The following is a 19859-nucleotide window of genomic DNA, read 5'->3' as shown; positions in this document are numbered from 1 at the left end:
AACTCCTGAATACGGTAAACTTCAATTCCAAAATTCTATTCGACCTGTGTGGCTTTTTTTGGGGGATAACCAAGATTTTCCAAGCTCAACTTTTACTGTTGACTCTTGAGTGACAACACTTCCCTTGAGTTACGCTGAGTTATTCCACCTTCATAACTGTTTCACAATCTAGGATGGAGGCAACCCTTATAGTATTACAGACAGAAGTGGGCAGGCTATCTGCTGTTAATGGTTAACGTACGTTTGACACTAATATCGTAATTCAAATCCCTGGAGAAGTAGATATACAGTACACTATGGAGAAGCTGTTCTGCCCTATTACTGTTATAGACCAATGAGAATGCGGTCACACTTTATTTAGATAGTCCGAATAGTCAATCTGTAGATACACTACAGATGGTCATATTATCAACAAACTATCTGTTGATAAGCAATGTGGTTGTGGTGATTCAAAATCCTTTATCATATACAGCAGTTGTGAATGTTGGCCATGTAATGCTGTTACATAGGCTACTTTTATGTAAATGTAGCCTTGTTGCCATGGAAATATCCATGTGTGACTGACATTGTAACTATACCCTTTACGTTCTATATGGATCATTTCATCATTATCGTGTAACATCATGACAAATTCCTCAGAGGTCACTGCAGGGTTTATATTTGTTCTACTGAAACTATAATTTTTGTTTTTTTTTCAAAATCAAAAAAGATGAGGGGAAACAAGCAGCTTTTGTTAAATGACTATTCAATGCAACAACAAATAATTCATGAAAAGCTATGGATTATATAGTACAGTAAAACAGATACAGACAGAGAGCAATTACCGCTATGAGCGTTTGAAGCCACATATCCCAAGCAGGGTAAACACCAAGTCCATTATAAAGAGGATCAGATTGACGTATGTCATGAATGCCACCATGAACTGTATGGCCCAGATACAGAAGCTTCCAGGACAGTCACTGGGACGAGGGTTGCCTTTGAATGTATAGATGGGCCAGATGATGGCAGCAAAGGTATAGAGAACCACAGAGATGACCAGAAATATAAACACAAACCTGTCTATATTAAATGGCAAACACTTCATTTTTGTCAAGATGTTGGTGATGATGATAATAGGGATGATGGGGAAGGGAATGACATAGGCCACAATGCACATTATCAGTGCCGGTTTCCCGTCATAACCCGTGAGGGAGATAAAAATTATGCAGCTCACGAAAGCCTCCAGAACCTTCCAGAAGCCAGGCAGGGCGGCCAGGTAGCTCCCCTTCTTCTTATCCATGAACTTATCTTTCAGGACCTCTAAGATGTAGGCCACGCCACAAAGTAGGGCGAGGAAGGCGATCACAATCGAGTACAAACATTTTCGGCAGATGTAGAAGTTGGCGTACATGACGAAGACGGACGCGGTCATGAGAGCGGAGGACATTGCCATTCCCGTGGTGAAGTCGTCCCAGTCCAGACAAACCTTGAGGGGGAGGTGAAGCATGAACATCTCAATGACGGTGATGATGAGGGTCATGATGGAGCAGAAGGCCCAGGTGAACATGGCATAGTTCCAGTAGGTGTGTTGAGTCTCGCCCTGAACAGCGGCCAGGATGAAGGTCAAGATGCCCAGCACTATCTGAGTCATGTGCAGGGCCCCTCGTCCATTTATTAGAGAGGAAGGAGTGAATACGGCTTCGGACAGGGTCTTTTTTATTTTGTCCATTGTCTTCGAGTGTGTGATGATGCCTCTTCTCCTCTATCAGGCTTTCTAGACAGCTGTAAATGGTAGAGGAGAGAGTGAGCTTCGTCTGAGCTATCCTCTTATCTGTTACCTAGTAGATAGCCAGTCACAATGTGCTTTGCATGATATTCATGAAATACGGTGTGCAGTATCCACACCGGACAGTATACTTCAGTGAGTTTTAAGAGGAAGTGTTTCTCAAGTTTTTGAAAAAGAGACTGGCTAAAGGTTTTCAATTCAAGCATGGAAAACATCTGTTACAAATACACACTCTCACAAGTTTCCATAGACAAAATGAAGCAAGGTTTATATCAATATACAAAAAAGGAGGGAGAGCTGCTTTGATATCAAGAATGAAAATAAGGAGAGGTGTTCATCGGAGAATGGGGTATAACTTATAGCAACCAAATGAAGTTGCAGCTGTGTAAAAATATTGTACTTCAAAAAATACAAGGCAAAATTTAAAAAGCCTTTATTTTAGTGGCTATTCCATTGCTTCTTCAGGGAAGGTGTAACGCCCTGGCCATAGAGAGGGGTTTTTGTTATTTATTTTGGTTAGGCCAGGGTGTTACATTGGGTGGGCGTTCTATGTTCCTTTTTCTATGTTTTTGTATTTCTTTGTTTTGGGCCGTGTGTGGCTCCCAATCAGGCACAGCTGAAGCTCATTGTTGCTGATTGGGAGTCACACATAAGGAGCATGTTTTTCCTTTGGGTTTTGTGGGTAATTGTTTCTGTTAGTGTTTGCACCTGACAGGACTGTTTGGCTGTCAGTTTTCTTGTTTTGTTTGTATAGTGTTCTTTCTGTGATTAAATATTCAATGATGAACACTAACTCCGCTGCACCTTGGTCTACTCTCTCTCACGACAGCCCTTACAGAAGGCCTGTGAGCCGCAATACGTTGGTGCGTTTTTGGGTTGTTTTTTTAAATAAAAAAGCTAGTTAGACAGACTAAATAAAGTACAGAAAAACGAATTTGGTAAGATGAACATTTTTACTGACGAGGATGTACTGAACGTGCAACATATACAGTGCCAGTCAAAAGTTTGGACACACCTATTCATTCAAGGGTTTTTCTTTATTTTTTACTATTTTCTACATTGTAGAATAATAGTGAAGACATCTATGAAATAACACATATGGAATCATGTAGTAAAAAAACAAAAAACAAACAAACAAAAAAAGTTGCCACCCTTTGCCCTGATGGCAGCTTTCCACACTCTTGGCATTCTCTCAACCACTTTCAAGAGGAATGCTTTTCCAACAGTCTTGAACGAGTTCCTGTTACGCCCCTGAAAAAGGGGAGAAATAATCACAAGAGTGATACGGTATTGTTTCGTCAATGAGAACTTTAGTGCAATCATTTTACAAAAGTAACACATTTTACAGAACAACAGATCTACAGGAAATAGATACCGTAATTTCCGGACTATAAGCCGCAACTTTTTTCCCACGCTTTGAACCTCGCGGCTTAAACAATGACGAACTAATATATGGATTTTCCCGCTTTCAATTTTTTTTGAAAGGAGATGACTTCAGTGGTTTTAGTGCACAGGAGGAGGAAGATAGTGACCAATGACTTTCTTGGTAGGCTACTGTTTACTGCAAATTTTTTATTTTTTGTTACAAGCCGTGTTTCGTTAAAGCCTATTTATTTGTTACAAGCCGTGTTTCGTTAAAGCCTATTTATTTTTGTTACAAGCCGTGTTTCGTTAAAGCCTGTGTAAAGTTCATTTGTTTCAATGTACCGGTAGGCACCTGCGGCTTATAGACATGTGCGGCTTATTTATGTTAAAAAATAATAATAATTAAATTCAGTGGGTGTTGTTTATATTCAGGTGCGCTCAAAAGTCCGGAAATTACGGTAGTTTTGTAGGGTACAAGGCTTATTCAAGTCACAACAGTATACACTGTAATTCACTGAAACATATACTCATTTCAATATAACTGTCAAGCACAAAGCTTTAACTCAGTAAACCATAACTCAATTTATCAACAGTCAATAAAGTGTTTGAAAAACCATTATACAAATAACACCGCAAAATATCTTATTAACAACGGACATGTTCATTCACAATCAACATAAAATGGCAGCTACTCTCAGTACGAAGCTATTCTCAGTACGAAGCTATTCTTCGCTGCAACCGAGCAGGGCTTCGCTCACACGCACATATTACTCTCTGCAAACTTAACTCTAACTTCCTCAAGATGTTACTAAGACACACCTTAAACACTCATGACATGTTAGCGAGTTATTACATTTAAATTACTCTGTTTTATCATCAATAACGTACCTGAAAAAGGGGAGAAATAATCACGAGAGTGATACGGTATTGTTTCCTCAATGAGAACTTTAGTGCAATGAGGAAAAGACCACAATTTCCCCAGGAACTTGGGTGGAGACCAGAGCAATCGATCTCAGGCTCATAGATTAAGAGCATTTAGTAGATCACAGATTAACACTTTTACCCTTCAATTAGGCAACACAAAATAAAGTAATCAATATAACGTTTACACATTCCTCTTACACTTCTTACCCTTTGTACGCTTGACGGATTTGAACTTTTTAACACAATTATATGAATTTTATCAATCTCTATTAACTAGTACTGAATGCATGATCTTTTTAACCTTAGATGTTTTAAGATCCTCACATACTATGAACTTACTAATACTTTTTAATGTATAACAGGCTATGAGTATTTCCTTTAACCTGTCACATTCCCACATATGCTGAGCACTTGTTGGCTGCTTTTCCTTCACTCTGCCTTCCAACTCATCCCAAACCATCTCAACTGGGTTGAGGTCGGGTGATTGTGGAGGCCAGGTCATCTGATGCAGCACCAGAACTCTTCTTCTTGGTCAAATAGCACTTACATAGTCTGGAGGTGTGTTTTGGGTCATTGTCCTGTTGAAAAACAAATTATAGTCCCACTAAGTGCAAACCAGATGGGATAGTGTATTGCTGCAGAATGCTGTGATAGCCATGCTGGTTAAGTGTGCCTTGAATTCAAAATAAATCACTGACAGTGTCACCAGTAAAGCACCCCCACACCATCACACCTCCTCCTCCATGCTTCACGGTGGGAACCACATATGTGGAGATCATCCGTTCACCTACTCTGCGTCTCACAAAGACACGGCGGTTGGAACCAAAAATCTCATATTTGGACTCATCAGACCAAATGACATATTTTCACCGGTCTAATGTCCATTGCTCATGCTTCTTGGCCCAAGCAAGTCTCTTATTCTTATTGGTGTCCTTTAGTAGTGGTTTCTTTGATGCAATTCGACCATGAAGGCCTGATTCATGGAGTCTCCTCTGCAGAGTTAATGTTGAGATATGTCTGTTACTTGAACTCTGAAGCATTTATTTGGGCTGCAATCTGAGGTGCAGTTAGCTCTAATGAACTTATCCTCTGCAGCAGAGGTAACTCTGGGTCTTCCTTTCCCGTGGCGGTCCTCATGAGAGCCAGTTTCATCATAGCACTTTATGGTTTTTGCGACTGTCTAAGTTCTTGAAATTTTCTTGGTTGACGGACCTTCATGTCTTGAAGTAATGATGGACTGTCGTTTCTCTTTGCTTATTTGAGTTGTTCTTGCCATAATATGGACTTGGTCTTTTACCAAATAGGGCTATCTTCTGTATACCACCCTTTCCTTGTCACAACACAACAGATTGGCTCAAATGCATTAAGAAGGAAAGAAATTCCACAAATTAACTTTTAACAAGGCACACCTGTTAATTGAAATGCATTCCAGATGACTACCTCATCAAGCTGGTTGAGAGAATGCCAAGAGTGTGCAAAGCTGTCATCAAGACAAAGGGTGACTACTTTGAAGAATCTCAAATATAAAATATATTTTGATTTATTTAACACTTTTATGTTGTTACTACATGATGTCATATGTGTTATTTCATAGTTGTGATGTCTTCACTATTATTCTACAATGTAAAAAATAGTAAAAATAAAGAAAAATCCTTGAATGAGTAAGTGTGGCCAAACTTTGGACTCGTACTGTATGTAGGTGTCATCGTGCACCGGTAGTACAATGAACTAAGCCACACAGGGAATAAATCAAGTTCACAAAGTAAAGGAGCAGGTTGACACGTCAGTTTTGGCAGATAGAAGGACGAAGGTCATTCTGGAAGCTGAAGACGGGCCACAGTGTCACAGAGGAGGTGTACAGGAGAAAGGTCGGGACATCAAAGGCAGCCAGGTACACCTCCAGAGGCTGCAGGAGATGTTTTACAGAGGGACAGAGGTTTAGGACGATGACAAGGATCGTCAAGGGGAAACACACCGAGGAGACGATCACACAGCACTCCATTCCTGGATTTCCCTAGTAGTCGGTAAGGAACACAATTATGATGCATGCACCAAATTCCACAGCAAAACCTAATACACACAATCTAGTAAAGGAATGGGATGAGAATATAGAAGTATAAAATATATGGATGCGCAGTGACAGAGTGGCTAAGATGCAATAGATAGTAAAGAACATATAGTGAAGGATACAGTATATACTTAAGAGATGAGTAATGCGAGATATGTAAACATTCTTATAGTGGCATTATTAAAATGACTAGTGTTCCATTTAATAAAGTGGCCAATGATATCAAGTCTGTAGGTAGGCAGCCGCCTCTCTGTGCTAGTGGTGGCTGTTTAACATTCTGATGGCCTTGAGATAGAAGCTGTTTTTGAATCTATCTGTCCCAGCTTTGATGCACCTGTACTGACCTCGCCTTCTGAATGGAAGTGAGATGAACAGGTAGTGGCTCGGGTGGTTATTGTCCTTGATGATCTTTTTTGCCTTCCTGTGACATCGGGTGTTGTAGGTGTCCTGGAGGGCAGGCAGTTTGCCCCCGGATGATGCGTTGTACAGAACGCACCACCCTCTGGCATGCTCTGCGGTTGTGGGAGGTGCAGTTATCATACCAGGCGGTGATACAGCCCGACAACATGCTCTCAATTGTGCACCTGTATGAGTTAGCGAGGGTTTTCGGGTGACAAGCCAAATTTCTTCAGCCTCCTGAGGTTGAAGAGGTGCTGTTGCGCCTTCTTCACCACACTGTGTGTGCGTAGACCATTTCAGTTTGTCGGTGATATGTAACTTTACACCTTCTCCACTGCTGTCCTGTCGATGTGGATGGGGGGGGGGGGGGGTGCTCCCTTTGCGGTTTCCTGAAGTCCACGATCATCTCTTTTGTTTTGCTGACATTGAGTGAGAAGTTATTTTCCTGACACCACACTCCGAGGGCCCTCACCTCCTCCCTGTAGGCTGTCTCGTTGTTGTTGGTAATCAGGCCTATCACGGTAGTGTCGTCTGCAAAATACAGGAGAGGGCTGAGAACGCACCCTTGTGGGGCCCCAGTGTTGAGGATCAGCGGAGTGGAGATGTTGTTTCCTACCTTCACCACCTGGGGGCGGCCCGGCAGGAAGTCCAGGACCCGGTTGCACAGGGCTGTGTCGAGACCCAGGGTCTCAAGCTTAATGATGAGTTTGGAGGGTACTATGGTGTTTAATGCTGAGCTGTAGTCAATGACCAGCATTCTTACATAGGTATTCCTCTTGTCTAGATGGGATAGGGCAGTGTGCAGTGTGATGGCGATTGCATTGTCTGTGGACCTATTGGGGCGGTAAGCAAATTGGAGCGGGTCTACGGTATCAGGTAGGGTGGAGGTGATATGATCCTTGACTAGTCTCTCAAAGCAATTCATGATGACAGAAGTGAGTGCTATGGGGCGATAGTCATTTAGTTCAGTTACCTTTGCATTATTGGGTACAGGAACAATGATGGCCATCTTGAAGCATGTGGAGACAGCAGACTGGGATAGGGATTGATTGAATATGTCCGTAAACACACCAGCCAGCTGGTTTGCGCATGCTCTGAGGACGCGGCTAGGGATGCCGTCTGGGGCTGCAGCCTTGCGAGGGTTAACACGTTTAAATGTTTTACTCATGTCGGCCACGGAGAAGTAGAGCCCACAGTATTTGGTAGCAGGTTGTGTCAGTGGCACTGTATTGTCCTCAAAGCATGCAAAGAAGTTGTTTAATTTGTCTGGGAGCAAGACGTCGATGTCCGAGACGGGGCTGCTTTTTTTTGTAATCTGTGATTGTCTGTAGACCCTGCCACATACGTCTCGTGTTTGAGCCGTTGAATTGCGATTCCACTTTGTCTCTATACTGACGCTTTGCTTGTTTGATTGCCTTACGGAGGGAATAACTACACTGTTTGTATTCGGTCATGTTTCCAGTTGCCTTGCCATGATTAAATGTGGTGGTACGTACCTCTCTGCTGCTTGAACATATCCCACCGGGCGGCCATTTTGTTTTGGAAGGACAGTCTCGGAGAGACTGGGTTAATTGCACAGTGCTGGATGAGGCCACGGTGCTAAAGATGTGTCCTCGAACAAGTCGGAGGAAATACTGCCCTTCAACAATGACTCCCTTTAAGGTTGCATCGGAGATAAGGGCTTTATCGAAACCTGCCAGGCCAGAATAACAAGTGTTTACTCCAGCTCTTCACCTCAGTCTTTTTCTTAAATTTTTTCCTCCATAGACATTTTATAGCTCGATCACCCATTTTCCCCCTAAGAGTACTCATCAGGGCCGTAACCATGGTTTTAGTGAGGTCCGGAAGGGGGTAGGGGAGTTTCTATACAATTAAAACAACTTTAAAATGCTATTTGGAGAACAGTAAAAACAAGCAAAAATGGCCCCAGCCATTATCACCTTTGCTGCTGTAGGTTCATTCACCTCAGTCCATCTACAAACACATAGCCTATTAGCTATACAATTGTAATGTTATACCCCTGAAAGGAGGGAAATATGAGAAGTGATTGACACTGACACGTATAGCATCAGCGACTGTTCAGTCAGTTATAATGATGAATTGCATGAAATCATCAACTCTTTTCTCAAACTACAGAGCCTTCACGTTTGTATTCCTAGGCATTACTAATCAAGCGCCGCACAAACAGACATCAATGGAGCACACAGATTATCGTATTATCACATTCACATAAATTATTACAATATTAATTATGATTCTGTATTAATATCAGTGATGTAGTGGTAAATAAAAAAGTGGGAAATAGGTCAACAATAAACTCCAGTGAGCGATCGAGACGAACAACCACGGTATTACATTTTTAGAACTGTATTGTTTGCATTTGAATGTAGGCCTAGGCCTATAGGAAATATAGGCCATGTAGGGATGTTCATATTGAAATAGATCTTCTTTTTTTAAGTTCCTAACTTGTTTGATAAGATTAGTACAGATTTTTTCAGGGGACCCCGCATGGGGCCCAGACCCCAAGTTTGGGAACCAATATACTAATCTCTCTCTCTGCTTGCTCCCTCTTTCTCTCGGTCTCCTCTGCTTCCTCTTGCATACACTGCAGCCTGCCTCAGCCTCACCACAGAGCGCCACATTACTGTCTCTCAGTAGCCTATTCTCTGCAAAGCTTGTTATGAGAATTTAGTAGCCTATTTTTTTCTCCTGCTGAGGTAGGCTCCATTTTTTTCTATTTAGTACTTTATTTGGATCCCCAAATAGCCACTGCCAAGGCAATGGCTACTCTTCCTGGGGTCCAAACAGGAAACAACACAACAAATAAAATACATAATATACATAATCTCCTGCCTATGCCTCTCGCCATTCCGGCTCGCACAAGCCAAGGCTCGTGCAAGGCCACCCACCTACATAATACAATACATAATACAGTGTAAATTACAATACAAAATATATACAAATGATGTCTGTCTCTTCACAGTCCCCGTTGTGCCGTAAGGTGTTCTTTTATCCATTTTTTAAATATGGTTTTATTGCTAGCTTGAGTTACCTGCTGTGGCAGAGAGTTCCATGAAGTCATGGCTCTATTTAATACTATGCGTTTCCCAGCTTCTGTTCTGGACCTGGGGACTGTGAAGAGACCTCTGACTGCATGTCTTGTGTTGTACCGATGAGTGTCCCAACTTAGTGCCAACTTCTTGAACAAACAGTTCGGTACCTTCAACACCTCACACAAAGACCAATCGTGATGCATTCAATCTCTCCTCAACTTTGAGCCAGGAGAGATTGACATGCATGTTACTGACATTCGTCCTCCGTGTACACCTAAGTGTGATACGTGCTGCTCTGTTCTGGACCAACTGCAATTTACCCATGTCCCTCTTTGCATATCTGACCACACAACTGGGCAATTGTCCAGGTGTGCCAAAACTAGGGCCTGTAGGACCTGGGTAACACTTTACTTGACACCTATTTATTCAAGGATTTTTCTTTATTTTTACTATTTTCTACATTGTAGAATAATAGTGAAGACATCTATGAAATAACACTTTACTTGACACCCAGATTCATAACACGTTATGACACGGTAATAACCATTTCATAACAGCTGACTTTTAAAATTATAAACTTGGATTAGCTAATACAACGTGCCATTGGAACACAGGAGTGACGGTTGCTGATAATGGGCCTCTGTACGCCTATGTAGATATTCCATTAAAAAATCAGCCGTTTCCAGCTACAATAGTCATTTACAACATTAACAATGTCTACACTGTATTTTTTATACATTTTATGTTATTTTAATGGACAATTTTTTTTTTTTTTTTTAAACAAGGACATTACTATGTGACCCCAAACTCTTTAACTGTAGTGCAGGTGTCATAACCAGCCATAAAATAATCCAATATGTCACAACAGGTCTAAATATGTGTCGTGAGTGTTATGACCATATTATGTCAGGTTCTGACAAGTTATGTCAGCTGTTATGACATGGCTATGACCATGTCATAACGTGTTATGATGCTGGGTGTCATGTAAAGTGTTACCAGGACCTGTCTGGTTGACTGACATGTCAAGAAAGCAGAACAACGGCTTATCTTGGACAGATCTCTTCCCATTTAGCAATCATTGAGTCTATACACTGAGTATACCAAACATTAGGAACACCTTGAGTTGCACCCCACTCCTTTTGCCCTCAAAACAGCCTCAATTCGTCAGGGTAGGGACTCGACAAGGTGTTGAAAGTGTTCCACAGATGTGCTGACCCATGTTGACTCCAATGCATCCCACAGTTGTGTCAAGTTGGCTGGATGCCCTTTGGGTGGTGGACCATTCTTGAAACTGTTGAGCTTGAAAAAGCCAGCAGCGTTGCAGTTCTTGAAACACTCAAACCGGTGCTCCTGGCACCTACAACCATACCCCGTTATTTTTGTCTTGTCTTGCTCATTCGCCCTCTGAATGGCACACATACACAATCCATGTCTCAATTGTCTCAAGGCTTGAACATCCTTCTTTAACCTGTCTTCTCCCCTATATCTACACTGATTGAAGTGGATTTAACAAGTGACATCAATAAGGGATCATAACTTTCACCTGGATTCACCTGGTCATGGAAAGAGCAGGTGTTCTTAATATTTTGTATAATCAGTGTATGTTTTGACCATGACAGCTTGCTATCTAGGGTTACACCCAGCAGTCTTATCTCCTCAACATGCTCAATCGCCACATTACTCAATAATAGATCTAAACAAATTTTTTTATATTTAGCACCAGCCTATTGCTAGTTACCCATTCTAAAGCTGACTCGAGCTCTATGTTATGGGTGTCAGTTATTTATTTCGCTGTCGTAGCCGACGTGTATACTGTTGAGTCGTCCCCCCAAAAAATAAGACAAACAGGTTTTATTCAATGTCCGTGGAAGGTCATTAGTAAAAACAGAAAACAATAATGGACCAAGCCAGCTGCCCTGCGGTACACTACACTCAACTGAATTTGCATTAGGTGTCACAGTTGTCTTCGTCCTCTGATGATATAACGAAATCATCGTTGGAAAATGTGGACCAATACGCAGCAGGTACGTGTATGCTCATCTTGAGAATTTATTTACTTCAAAAAAATGAACGTACAAAAATCACAAAACAAAAGAACGAACGAACAACTACAAACAGTCTGGCTAGCATAGGCTCAACACAGAACAATCACCCACAAATCACAAACACAAACACACCCTAATATATGGGACTCTCAATCAAAGGCAGATAGACAACACCTGCCTTCAACTGAGAGTCCCAACCCCAATTAACCAAACATAGACATACACTCACTAGACTCCACATAGAACTACCTAGACATAAACCAAAACCCGGAAATACTAAACCAAACACCCTTTTAACAAACACACCACCCCGAACCACATAAAACAAATACCCTCTGCCACGCCCTGACCAAACTACAAAACAATTAACTTTATATACTGGCCAGGACGTGACATTAGGAGGCTTCCATTAAAGAAAATCCTCTGTGTTCTATTAGATAAGTAACTCTCAATCCATGATAAGGCATAGGATGCAAATCCATAACACTTTTTTTTCAGCAATAGGTTATGATTAGGGCTGTGGCGGTCATGAAATTTTGTCAGCCAGTTATTGTCATGCAAAAGCCTGGCGGTCTCAAGGTATATGGATACAATACCTTTAGAACATCTACATTAAAAAAAAGTCTAATAAGTCAATTTAATTTACACCATCTCAATAAATCCATTATTTTAGTCCGGTCTAAAGAAACATTATAATATGAAGAAAATGTATTTCAGAAGAACAGAATATGAGTTGGCCTACTGTAGGCCTATGTTGTCTGGCTATGCACCATGCCATAGGCTGTAGGCTTGTTCATTTAGCTGAGAAAGATATGCTTATAAGTAATTATTTTATTTTATAGTAAGAAGAATAGAATTTAACTTAGCTGAATAAAATAGTAAGGACATCTTTCCCATTACAGTGCGAAAGTGATCATTTGAAACAGGTCCTTTATGCTGGATTTAGAGTTATTTGGTAACTTTTGTTGTGAATGATACAACATTTAGAATGTCTTGGAAATCAAAACATATATGGGCTGCATGGTGCGACTATAGGCTGTTGATGATTTGAGAAAGTAGCAAAAAAAACTTGTGCTCTGTGTTATTTGAATTTATATGATTAAAGGTTTGACTAAATGATTTTACCCTGAAAATGTATAATCGAGTGATTCTAAGATGAATGTACTAATGTGTGTGTGTAGGAAAAGTTGAAGCTTAATGATTTAGCAATGTAAGCAAGACATTCAAGGAAAAGGGGAACTGTTAACAGACAGCAGACAACTTGTGTCTACTGTGAAACTAATAACAGGAAGGTCTCCCCACCCAGGGAGAAACTGTTAGAAACCGTTAGGCTTGCAGTAGATTATGTAACATGGGGCAGGATATGATAAGCAATGTATGTGATGGAGAAGACTTGTAAATAAGCATTGACAGTGTTAAAGAGGAGAAGGGGCATTTGTAAGGAGTATGACATGGTATGACCAAATGTTAGGTATAAAAGGCTGTGTACATTGTATAATATTCAGAGCTCTCTGAATAAAGAACTAACCTTTTGCAGACTTCTGGGACTTTGTTGAATTCTTCTATTAACCGGGGCCTTACAACCCCCGAGGAATTGGTCAAAGCATATAGTGAGTTTTGAGTTAATAACATTGGGATGAACATTTTCGTGACACTCTGTTCCTTGCCTCAGGCTGATCTAGAGGAAAAAGAAACGCACACCTATTAAGGTGAGGTGCTGGCTAGCGGAGTGGAAAACTTGAAAATAAAGGTGAGCCGCACTCTCTAAGAGCTCAGATGCAAAAATGTAATGTCCAACGTTTCGACAGGCAAGCTGTCTTCATCAGGCTGCACAGCTGTTCTCTCATCAATTGATATATTTTCACCCATCAGACTATTTTCAATTTATTTAATCTAGTCTTTACTAATATGTAAAAAATAGTTTCGATTTAGAATGGCCCATTATCAAATGGGCAGGAAGAGGGGCAGGTGGAAAAAAGACCCACCGGTCAGTTTTGTAGGCTACTTCGGTTTTATAGTGGAGCTGTGCTTAATATGAGCAGCTGAGAACACTTATTTCCCTCCGCACACCAACCACTGTCTGAGGAGCATGCTCTCGCTTCCCTAACAGGTGATATTCCACCCAAACTCTGTATGCCATGGGCTCTCCAATGTTGTTCCTGCAGCTACCCAGTGCTTAATTTGGGAAACCAAATGAAATCTGTTAGGGAACATCGATTGTTTTCGCAAAGAAAAGTATTTCACTAAACTGTTGACAGCCCGTCTGGGCGCTTGAGAAATGAATAAAGGAGAGAGAGTAGGACAGGCCGGGGCAATTATTTTCCATGGAGGGCCACGTTAGAATATATTTTTGCTATCGTGGGCCAGAATCATATTAAAGGATTATTCATCATGTGTAAGACTGTGTTGACAGATATATCTACTGTAAATCACGTCCATATATGCTACTTATTTTTACTTTTTTAACATGCACAGAAATAAACCACATCCATGTTCTCCTTTTGGTAGGTATTTTCATTATTAAACATGCAATGAACTACACGGAGGGAAAAGTACACTGTGCATTCAGCACCACGGACAGAACCCTTGTTAACGGGTAGGCACAAAAACACAAGAAAGAGAGAGAGCTCAACATTACATTTAAACTATTCAATCAGTGTGAGGAGTGAAGTCTCTGATGGGCTTGACTAGAGTAGTGAAGTCCGATATAGTTTCTGACGTCGCTATGCGCAGTATTGCTGAGAGGTGAGTGTCACTAAGAGATGAGCTGTGCCATGACTTGTTATACGTATTTCATCACTGAAAATGTCTGTTCACATACATCCAGTGGCAGGAAAAAGTATGTGAACCCTTTGGAAATACCTGGATTTCTGCATAAATTGGTCATAAAATGTTATCTGATCTTCATATAGGTCACAACAATAGACAAACACAGTCTGCTTAAACTAATAACACACAGACACATACGTTTTCATGTCTTTACTGAACACACTGTGTAAACATTCACAGTACAGGGTGGAAAAAGTATGTGAACCCTTGGATTTAATAACTGGTTGACCCTCCTTTGGCAGCAATAACCTCAACCAAATGTTTTCTGTAGTTGCGGATCAGACCTGCACTTTGCAAACTTCAGACGTGCAGAAATGTTTTTTTTTGGACAGCAGTGGCTTCTTCCGTGGTGTCCTCCCATGAACACCATTCTTGTTGAGTGTTTTACTTATCATAGACTCATCAACAGAGACGTTAGCATGTTCCAGAGATTTCTGTAAGTCTTTAGTTGACACTCTTAAGATTGTGGTGCTGAATGCACATTCTGCACATTCTGCGCTGTGCTCTTGCAGTCATCTTTGCAGGACAGCCACTCCTAGGGAGAGTAGCAACAGTGCTGAACTTTCTCCATTTATAGACAATTTGTCTTACCGTCGACTGATGAACATCAAGGCTTTTAGAGATACTTGTGTAACCCTTTCCAGCTTTATGCAAGTCAACAATTCTTAATCTTAGGTCTTGTGGCAAACCTCTTCAAAGTTAGGAGCGTTTGTTTCGCTGTCCTGGTCCACCCAGGCCGCAGGCAAGGTCAAGGATAGCAGGGTTCGGTACACAAATCTGGTTCTCGGTAGGTCCAGGTCTAAACACCAACAGGTAAGTCCAAAACAGTCCAGCTCATACACGGTCAATCCAGCCAATGTAGATTGTCTCTTTCTCTATGGTTCATAGATCCTTTCCCGCCCTCTCTCTCCCTTCCTGGTTTTTCTTGACCCTTTATCTGTGGGTCGGCTTCACCTTCTGAGGGTTCCCCTTGCTTCTGGGAATTGTAGTTTTGGCAGTCAGCCATTTTGTGATCTGTAGTTCTGATCGGGGTGGCCATTTTAGTGATCGGCCAGAGCCCGTTTATTAGTTCTGCCCTCACATATCTGCAATTTATCACTCGACCCCCTTCTTTGCCACAGTCTTCTGAGATCTCTTTTGTTCGAGGCATGGTTCACATCAGGCAATGCTTGTGAATAGCAAACTCAAATTTTGTGAGTTTTTTTTATTGGGCAAGGCAGCTCTAACCAACATTTACAATCTCGTCTCATTGATTGGACTCCAGGTTAGCTGACTCCTGACTTCAATTAGCTTTTGGAGAAGTCATTAGCCTAGAGGTTCACATAATTTAAACATTCACAGTGTAGATTGGAAAAAGTATGTATTCAATATAGACAACAAAAACACAATCATTTGTATGTTATTAGTTTAAACCCACTATGTGTGTCTATTGTTGTGACTTAGATGAAGATCAGATCAAATTTCATGACCAATTTATGCAGAAATATAGGTAATTCCAAAGGGTTGACATACTTTTTCTTGCAACTGTAGGTTGACCGAAACAGTACATACATCTTCTGAGCATGACTCCTAATCTTTGGAAAGTTTTGTTCATCGAGAGATGCATAGAACCTCGTCAGTGACATTGTTTTGAATAGTTGTCCAATCACTGCATCAGACTGAAGATCGATAAGCTAAAGTTACAGGTCAGTGGGAGCGTTATCCACATTGAAGGTGAAAGGAGAGGAAACGAACAGTATGTCATTTTCCAACACTTTGAAATCTTCAAAACGACGAGAAAACTCACAGTTCAAAGCACGCAGCATTGATGTATACTTCTCCCACTGGTCATCTGATAGGGAACAGACTAGTAGTGTCGGAAGGTGGGTGAGATTGTTGGCCTCTACTTGGCGGGTTGGGAGAATTCATTATCCCTTGAAGGCTTTGACAAAGCTGTACATCTGATGTGCAAAAAGGCCCTTCCCTTGTAGTTTGGAATCCAGTTCATTCATGAGGGCCATGATGTCCACAGTGAAGGCAAAATCAGCCAACCATTCTTTATGTTGCAGTTGAGGGAAATCCACATATTTTCCTTTAATTTGCAAAAACTCAGCAAGCTCCGACTTCAGGTCCCACACCCTTTTAAGCACCTTCCCCAAATTCAGCAATCTCACATTTGTGTGGTAGGGGAGATCTGCATGACCCAATTCTGTCTCTTCCAACAGTGAGATAAACTGCATGTGGTTTAAAGATTTTGCTCTTATGAAGTTTACCACTTTAGTGACTGTATCCACAACATGGCTCATTTTCAGAACACATTTACAGAGAACCTCCTGATGAATAATGCAATGTAGGAAAATAATTTTCTGATCTTGGTTCAGCTCATCTACTTGATCTTGTATCCTTTTCAAAAGGCCAATGTTTTTTCCTGTCAAGTTTGGGCACCTATCAGGGGTCACACTGGATAACTTTTCAAAACTCAGTCCCAGCTTTGCCACACACTTATTAACCTCCTCCAATAAATCTTTCCCTGTGGTTGTGATCTTCATTGACTGCACTGAAGCAAGCTCCTCTGTAATTTCAAAGTCAGGGGTTATGCCTCGTAAGAATATCAACAACTGGGCCATGTCACCTGCATCACTGCTCTCATCCAGGGCCAAGGAGAAATAGTTGAAATCCTTTACCTTGACTTTCAACTGTTGTTCCATATTCTCTGCGATGTCCTCAACACTCCGTGTCACTGTTCGTCTTGACAGGGAAACATTTTCAAACAGCTATTTCTTGTCGGGGCAAAGTTACTGCAGAGTCAATTAAACATTCTCTAATGAATTCACCCTCAGCGAATGGCTTGCTATGTTTAGCAATTTTGTGGGACAGCACATAGCTAGCTCTCACAATTCCATTGTTTGCTGAATGCCGTTTTGTGAAAAGTCCTTGCTGCTTTTGCAACTGAGAAAGCAACTCTTTCGATGCACTTACCCTCTGCTCAGAAGACATATTCCTATATTTCTCTGCATGCTTCGTCGGAAAGTGTCGGGACAAGTTGTAGTCTTTCAAGAAAACGTTGCTCTTTTTGCACATTAAGCACACAGCTTTCCCTGATACCTCAATAAATAATTATTTCGATGTCCACTCTTGCTGGAACACCCTACATTCATTGTCTACTTTCCTTATCTTTAAAAAAAACTAATTTTAGCACAATTTCTAGCTAGCTACTATTTGTAACTGTGAAGTGTGTGTCAGCCTGTCAGTCACAGTCTGTCCTCGTGCAGTTGTTACAGTGGGGGAAAAAAGTATTTGATCCCCTGCTGATTTTGTACGTTTGCCCACTTACAAAGAAATGATCAGTCTATAATTTTAATGGTAGGTTTATTTGAACAGTGAGAGACAGAATAACAACCAAAAAATCCAGAAAAACGCATGTCAAAAATGTTAGAAAATTATTTGCATTTTAATGAGGGAAATAAGTATTTGATCCCTCTGCAAAACATGACTTAGTACTTGGTGGCAAAACCCTTGTTGGCAATCACAGAGGTCAGACATTTCTTGTAGTTGGCCACCAGGTTTGCACACATCTCAGGAGGGATTTTGTCCCACTCCTCTTTGCAGATCTTCTCCAAGTCATTAAGGTTTCGAGGCTGACGTTTGGCAAGTCGAACCTTCAGCTCCCTCCACAGATTTTCTATGGGATTAAGGTCTGGAGACTGGCTAGGCCACTCCAGGACCTTAATGTGCTTCTTCTTGAGCCACTCCTTTGTTGCCTTGGCCGTGTGTTTTGGGTCATTGTCATGCTGGAATGCCCATCCACGACCCATTTTTAATGCCCTGGCTGAGGGAAGGATGTTCTCACCCAAGATTTGATGGTACATGGCCCCGTCCATCGTCCCTTTGATGCGGTGAAGTTGTCCTGTCTCCTTAGCAGAAAAACACCCCCAAAGCATAATGTTTCCACCTCCATGTTTGACGGTGGAGATGGTGTTCTTGGGTCATAGGCAGCATTCATCCTCCTCCAAACACGGCGAGTTGAGTTGATGCCAAAGAGCTCCATTTTGGTCTCATCTGACCACAACACCAGTTGTCCTCTGAGTCATTCAGATGTTCATTGGCAAACTTCAGACGGGCATGTATATGTATTCTTGAGCAGGGGGACCTTTCGGGCGCTGCAGGATTTCAGTCCTTCACGGCGTAGTGTGTTACCAATTGTTTTCTTGGTGACTATGGTCCCAGCTGACTTGAGATCATTGACAAGATCCTCCCGTGTAGTTCTGGGCTGATTCCTCACCGTTCTCATGATCATTGCAACTCCACGAGGGGAGATCTTGCATGGAGCCCCAGCCCGAGGGATATTGACAGTTCTTTTGTGTTTCTTCCATATGCGAATAATCGCACCAAATGTTGTCACCTTCTCACCAAGCTGCTTGGCGATGGTCTTGTAGCCCATTCCAGCCTTGTGTAGGTCTACAATCTTGTCCCTGACATCCTTGGAGAGCTCTTTGGTCTTGGCCATGGTGGAGAGTTTGGAATCTGATTGATTGATTGCTTCTGTGGACAGGTGTCTTTTATACAGGTAACAAGCTGCGGTTAGGAGCACTCCCTTTAAGAGTGTGCTCCTAATCTCAGCTCGTTACCTGTATAAAAGACACCTGGGAGCCAGAAATCTTTCTGATTGAGAGGGGGTCAAATACTTATTTCCCTCATTAAAATGCAAATCAATTTATAACATTTTTGGCATGGGTTTTTCTGGATTTTTTTGTTGTTATTCTGTCTCTCACTGCTCAAATAAACCTACCATTAAAATTATAGACCGATCATTTCTTTGTCAGTGGGCAAACGTACAAAATCAGCAGGGGATCAAATATTTTTTCCCCCACTGTATATCCATCCTGCCCTGCCTATCTAAAGTCTTCGAAAGCCAAGTTAATAAACAGATCACTAACCATTTCGAATCCCACCGTACCTTCTCCGCTGTGCAATCTGGTTTCCAAGCTGGTCACGGGTGCACCTCAGCCATGCTCAAGGTACTAACGATATCGTAACCATCATCGATAAAAGACAGTACTGTGCAGCCGCCTTCATCGACCTGGCCAAGGCTTTCGACTCTGTCAATCACCGTATTCTTATCAGCAGACTCGACAGCCTTGGTTTCTCAAATGACTGCCTTGGCTGGTTCACCAACTACTTCTCAGAGTTCAGTGTGTCAAATTGGAGAGCCTGTTGTCCGGACCTCTGGCAGTCTCTATGGGGCTACCACAGCGTTCAATTCCCAGGTCGACTCTTTTCTCTGTATATATCAACGATGTCACTCTTGCTGATCCACCTCTAGGCAGACGACAGCATTCTGTATACATCTGGCCCTTCCTTGGACACTGTGTTAACAAACCTCCAAACGAGCTTCAATGCCAAACAACACTCCTTCCGTGGCCTCCAACTGC

At 41.7% G+C, this 19859-nt stretch overlaps 2 protein-coding genes across 2 annotated transcripts; both read right to left on the bottom strand.

Annotated features, from left to right (window-relative positions):
• Window positions 1-817: 817 nt before the first annotated feature.
• On the bottom strand, window positions 818-4069 carry LOC106579374 (myeloid-associated differentiation marker-like protein 2). The gene has a single exon (XM_082965862.1). It carries the CDS (start codon window positions 1706-1708, stop codon window positions 827-829), a length of 882 nt encoding a protein of 293 aa, XP_082821988.1. The 5' UTR covers window positions 1709-4069; the 3' UTR covers window positions 818-826.
• On the bottom strand, window positions 3009-17330 carry LOC145862279 (general transcription factor II-I repeat domain-containing protein 2A-like). The gene is given in 3 exon segments (XM_082965532.1): window positions 3009-3016; window positions 16235-16872; window positions 17323-17330. Coding segments are annotated over 3 exon segments (654 nt in total).
• Window positions 17331-19859: the final 2529 nt, after the last annotated feature.

This window comes from Salmo salar, chromosome 19 (genome assembly GCF_965601325.2).
Source record: "Salmo salar chromosome 19, fSalSal1, whole genome shotgun sequence".
Taxonomy (NCBI): Eukaryota; Metazoa; Chordata; class Actinopteri; order Salmoniformes; family Salmonidae; genus Salmo; species Salmo salar.
The sequence above is the reverse complement of the archived record's forward strand: the minus strand, read 5'-3'. Positions and strand labels throughout refer to the sequence as shown.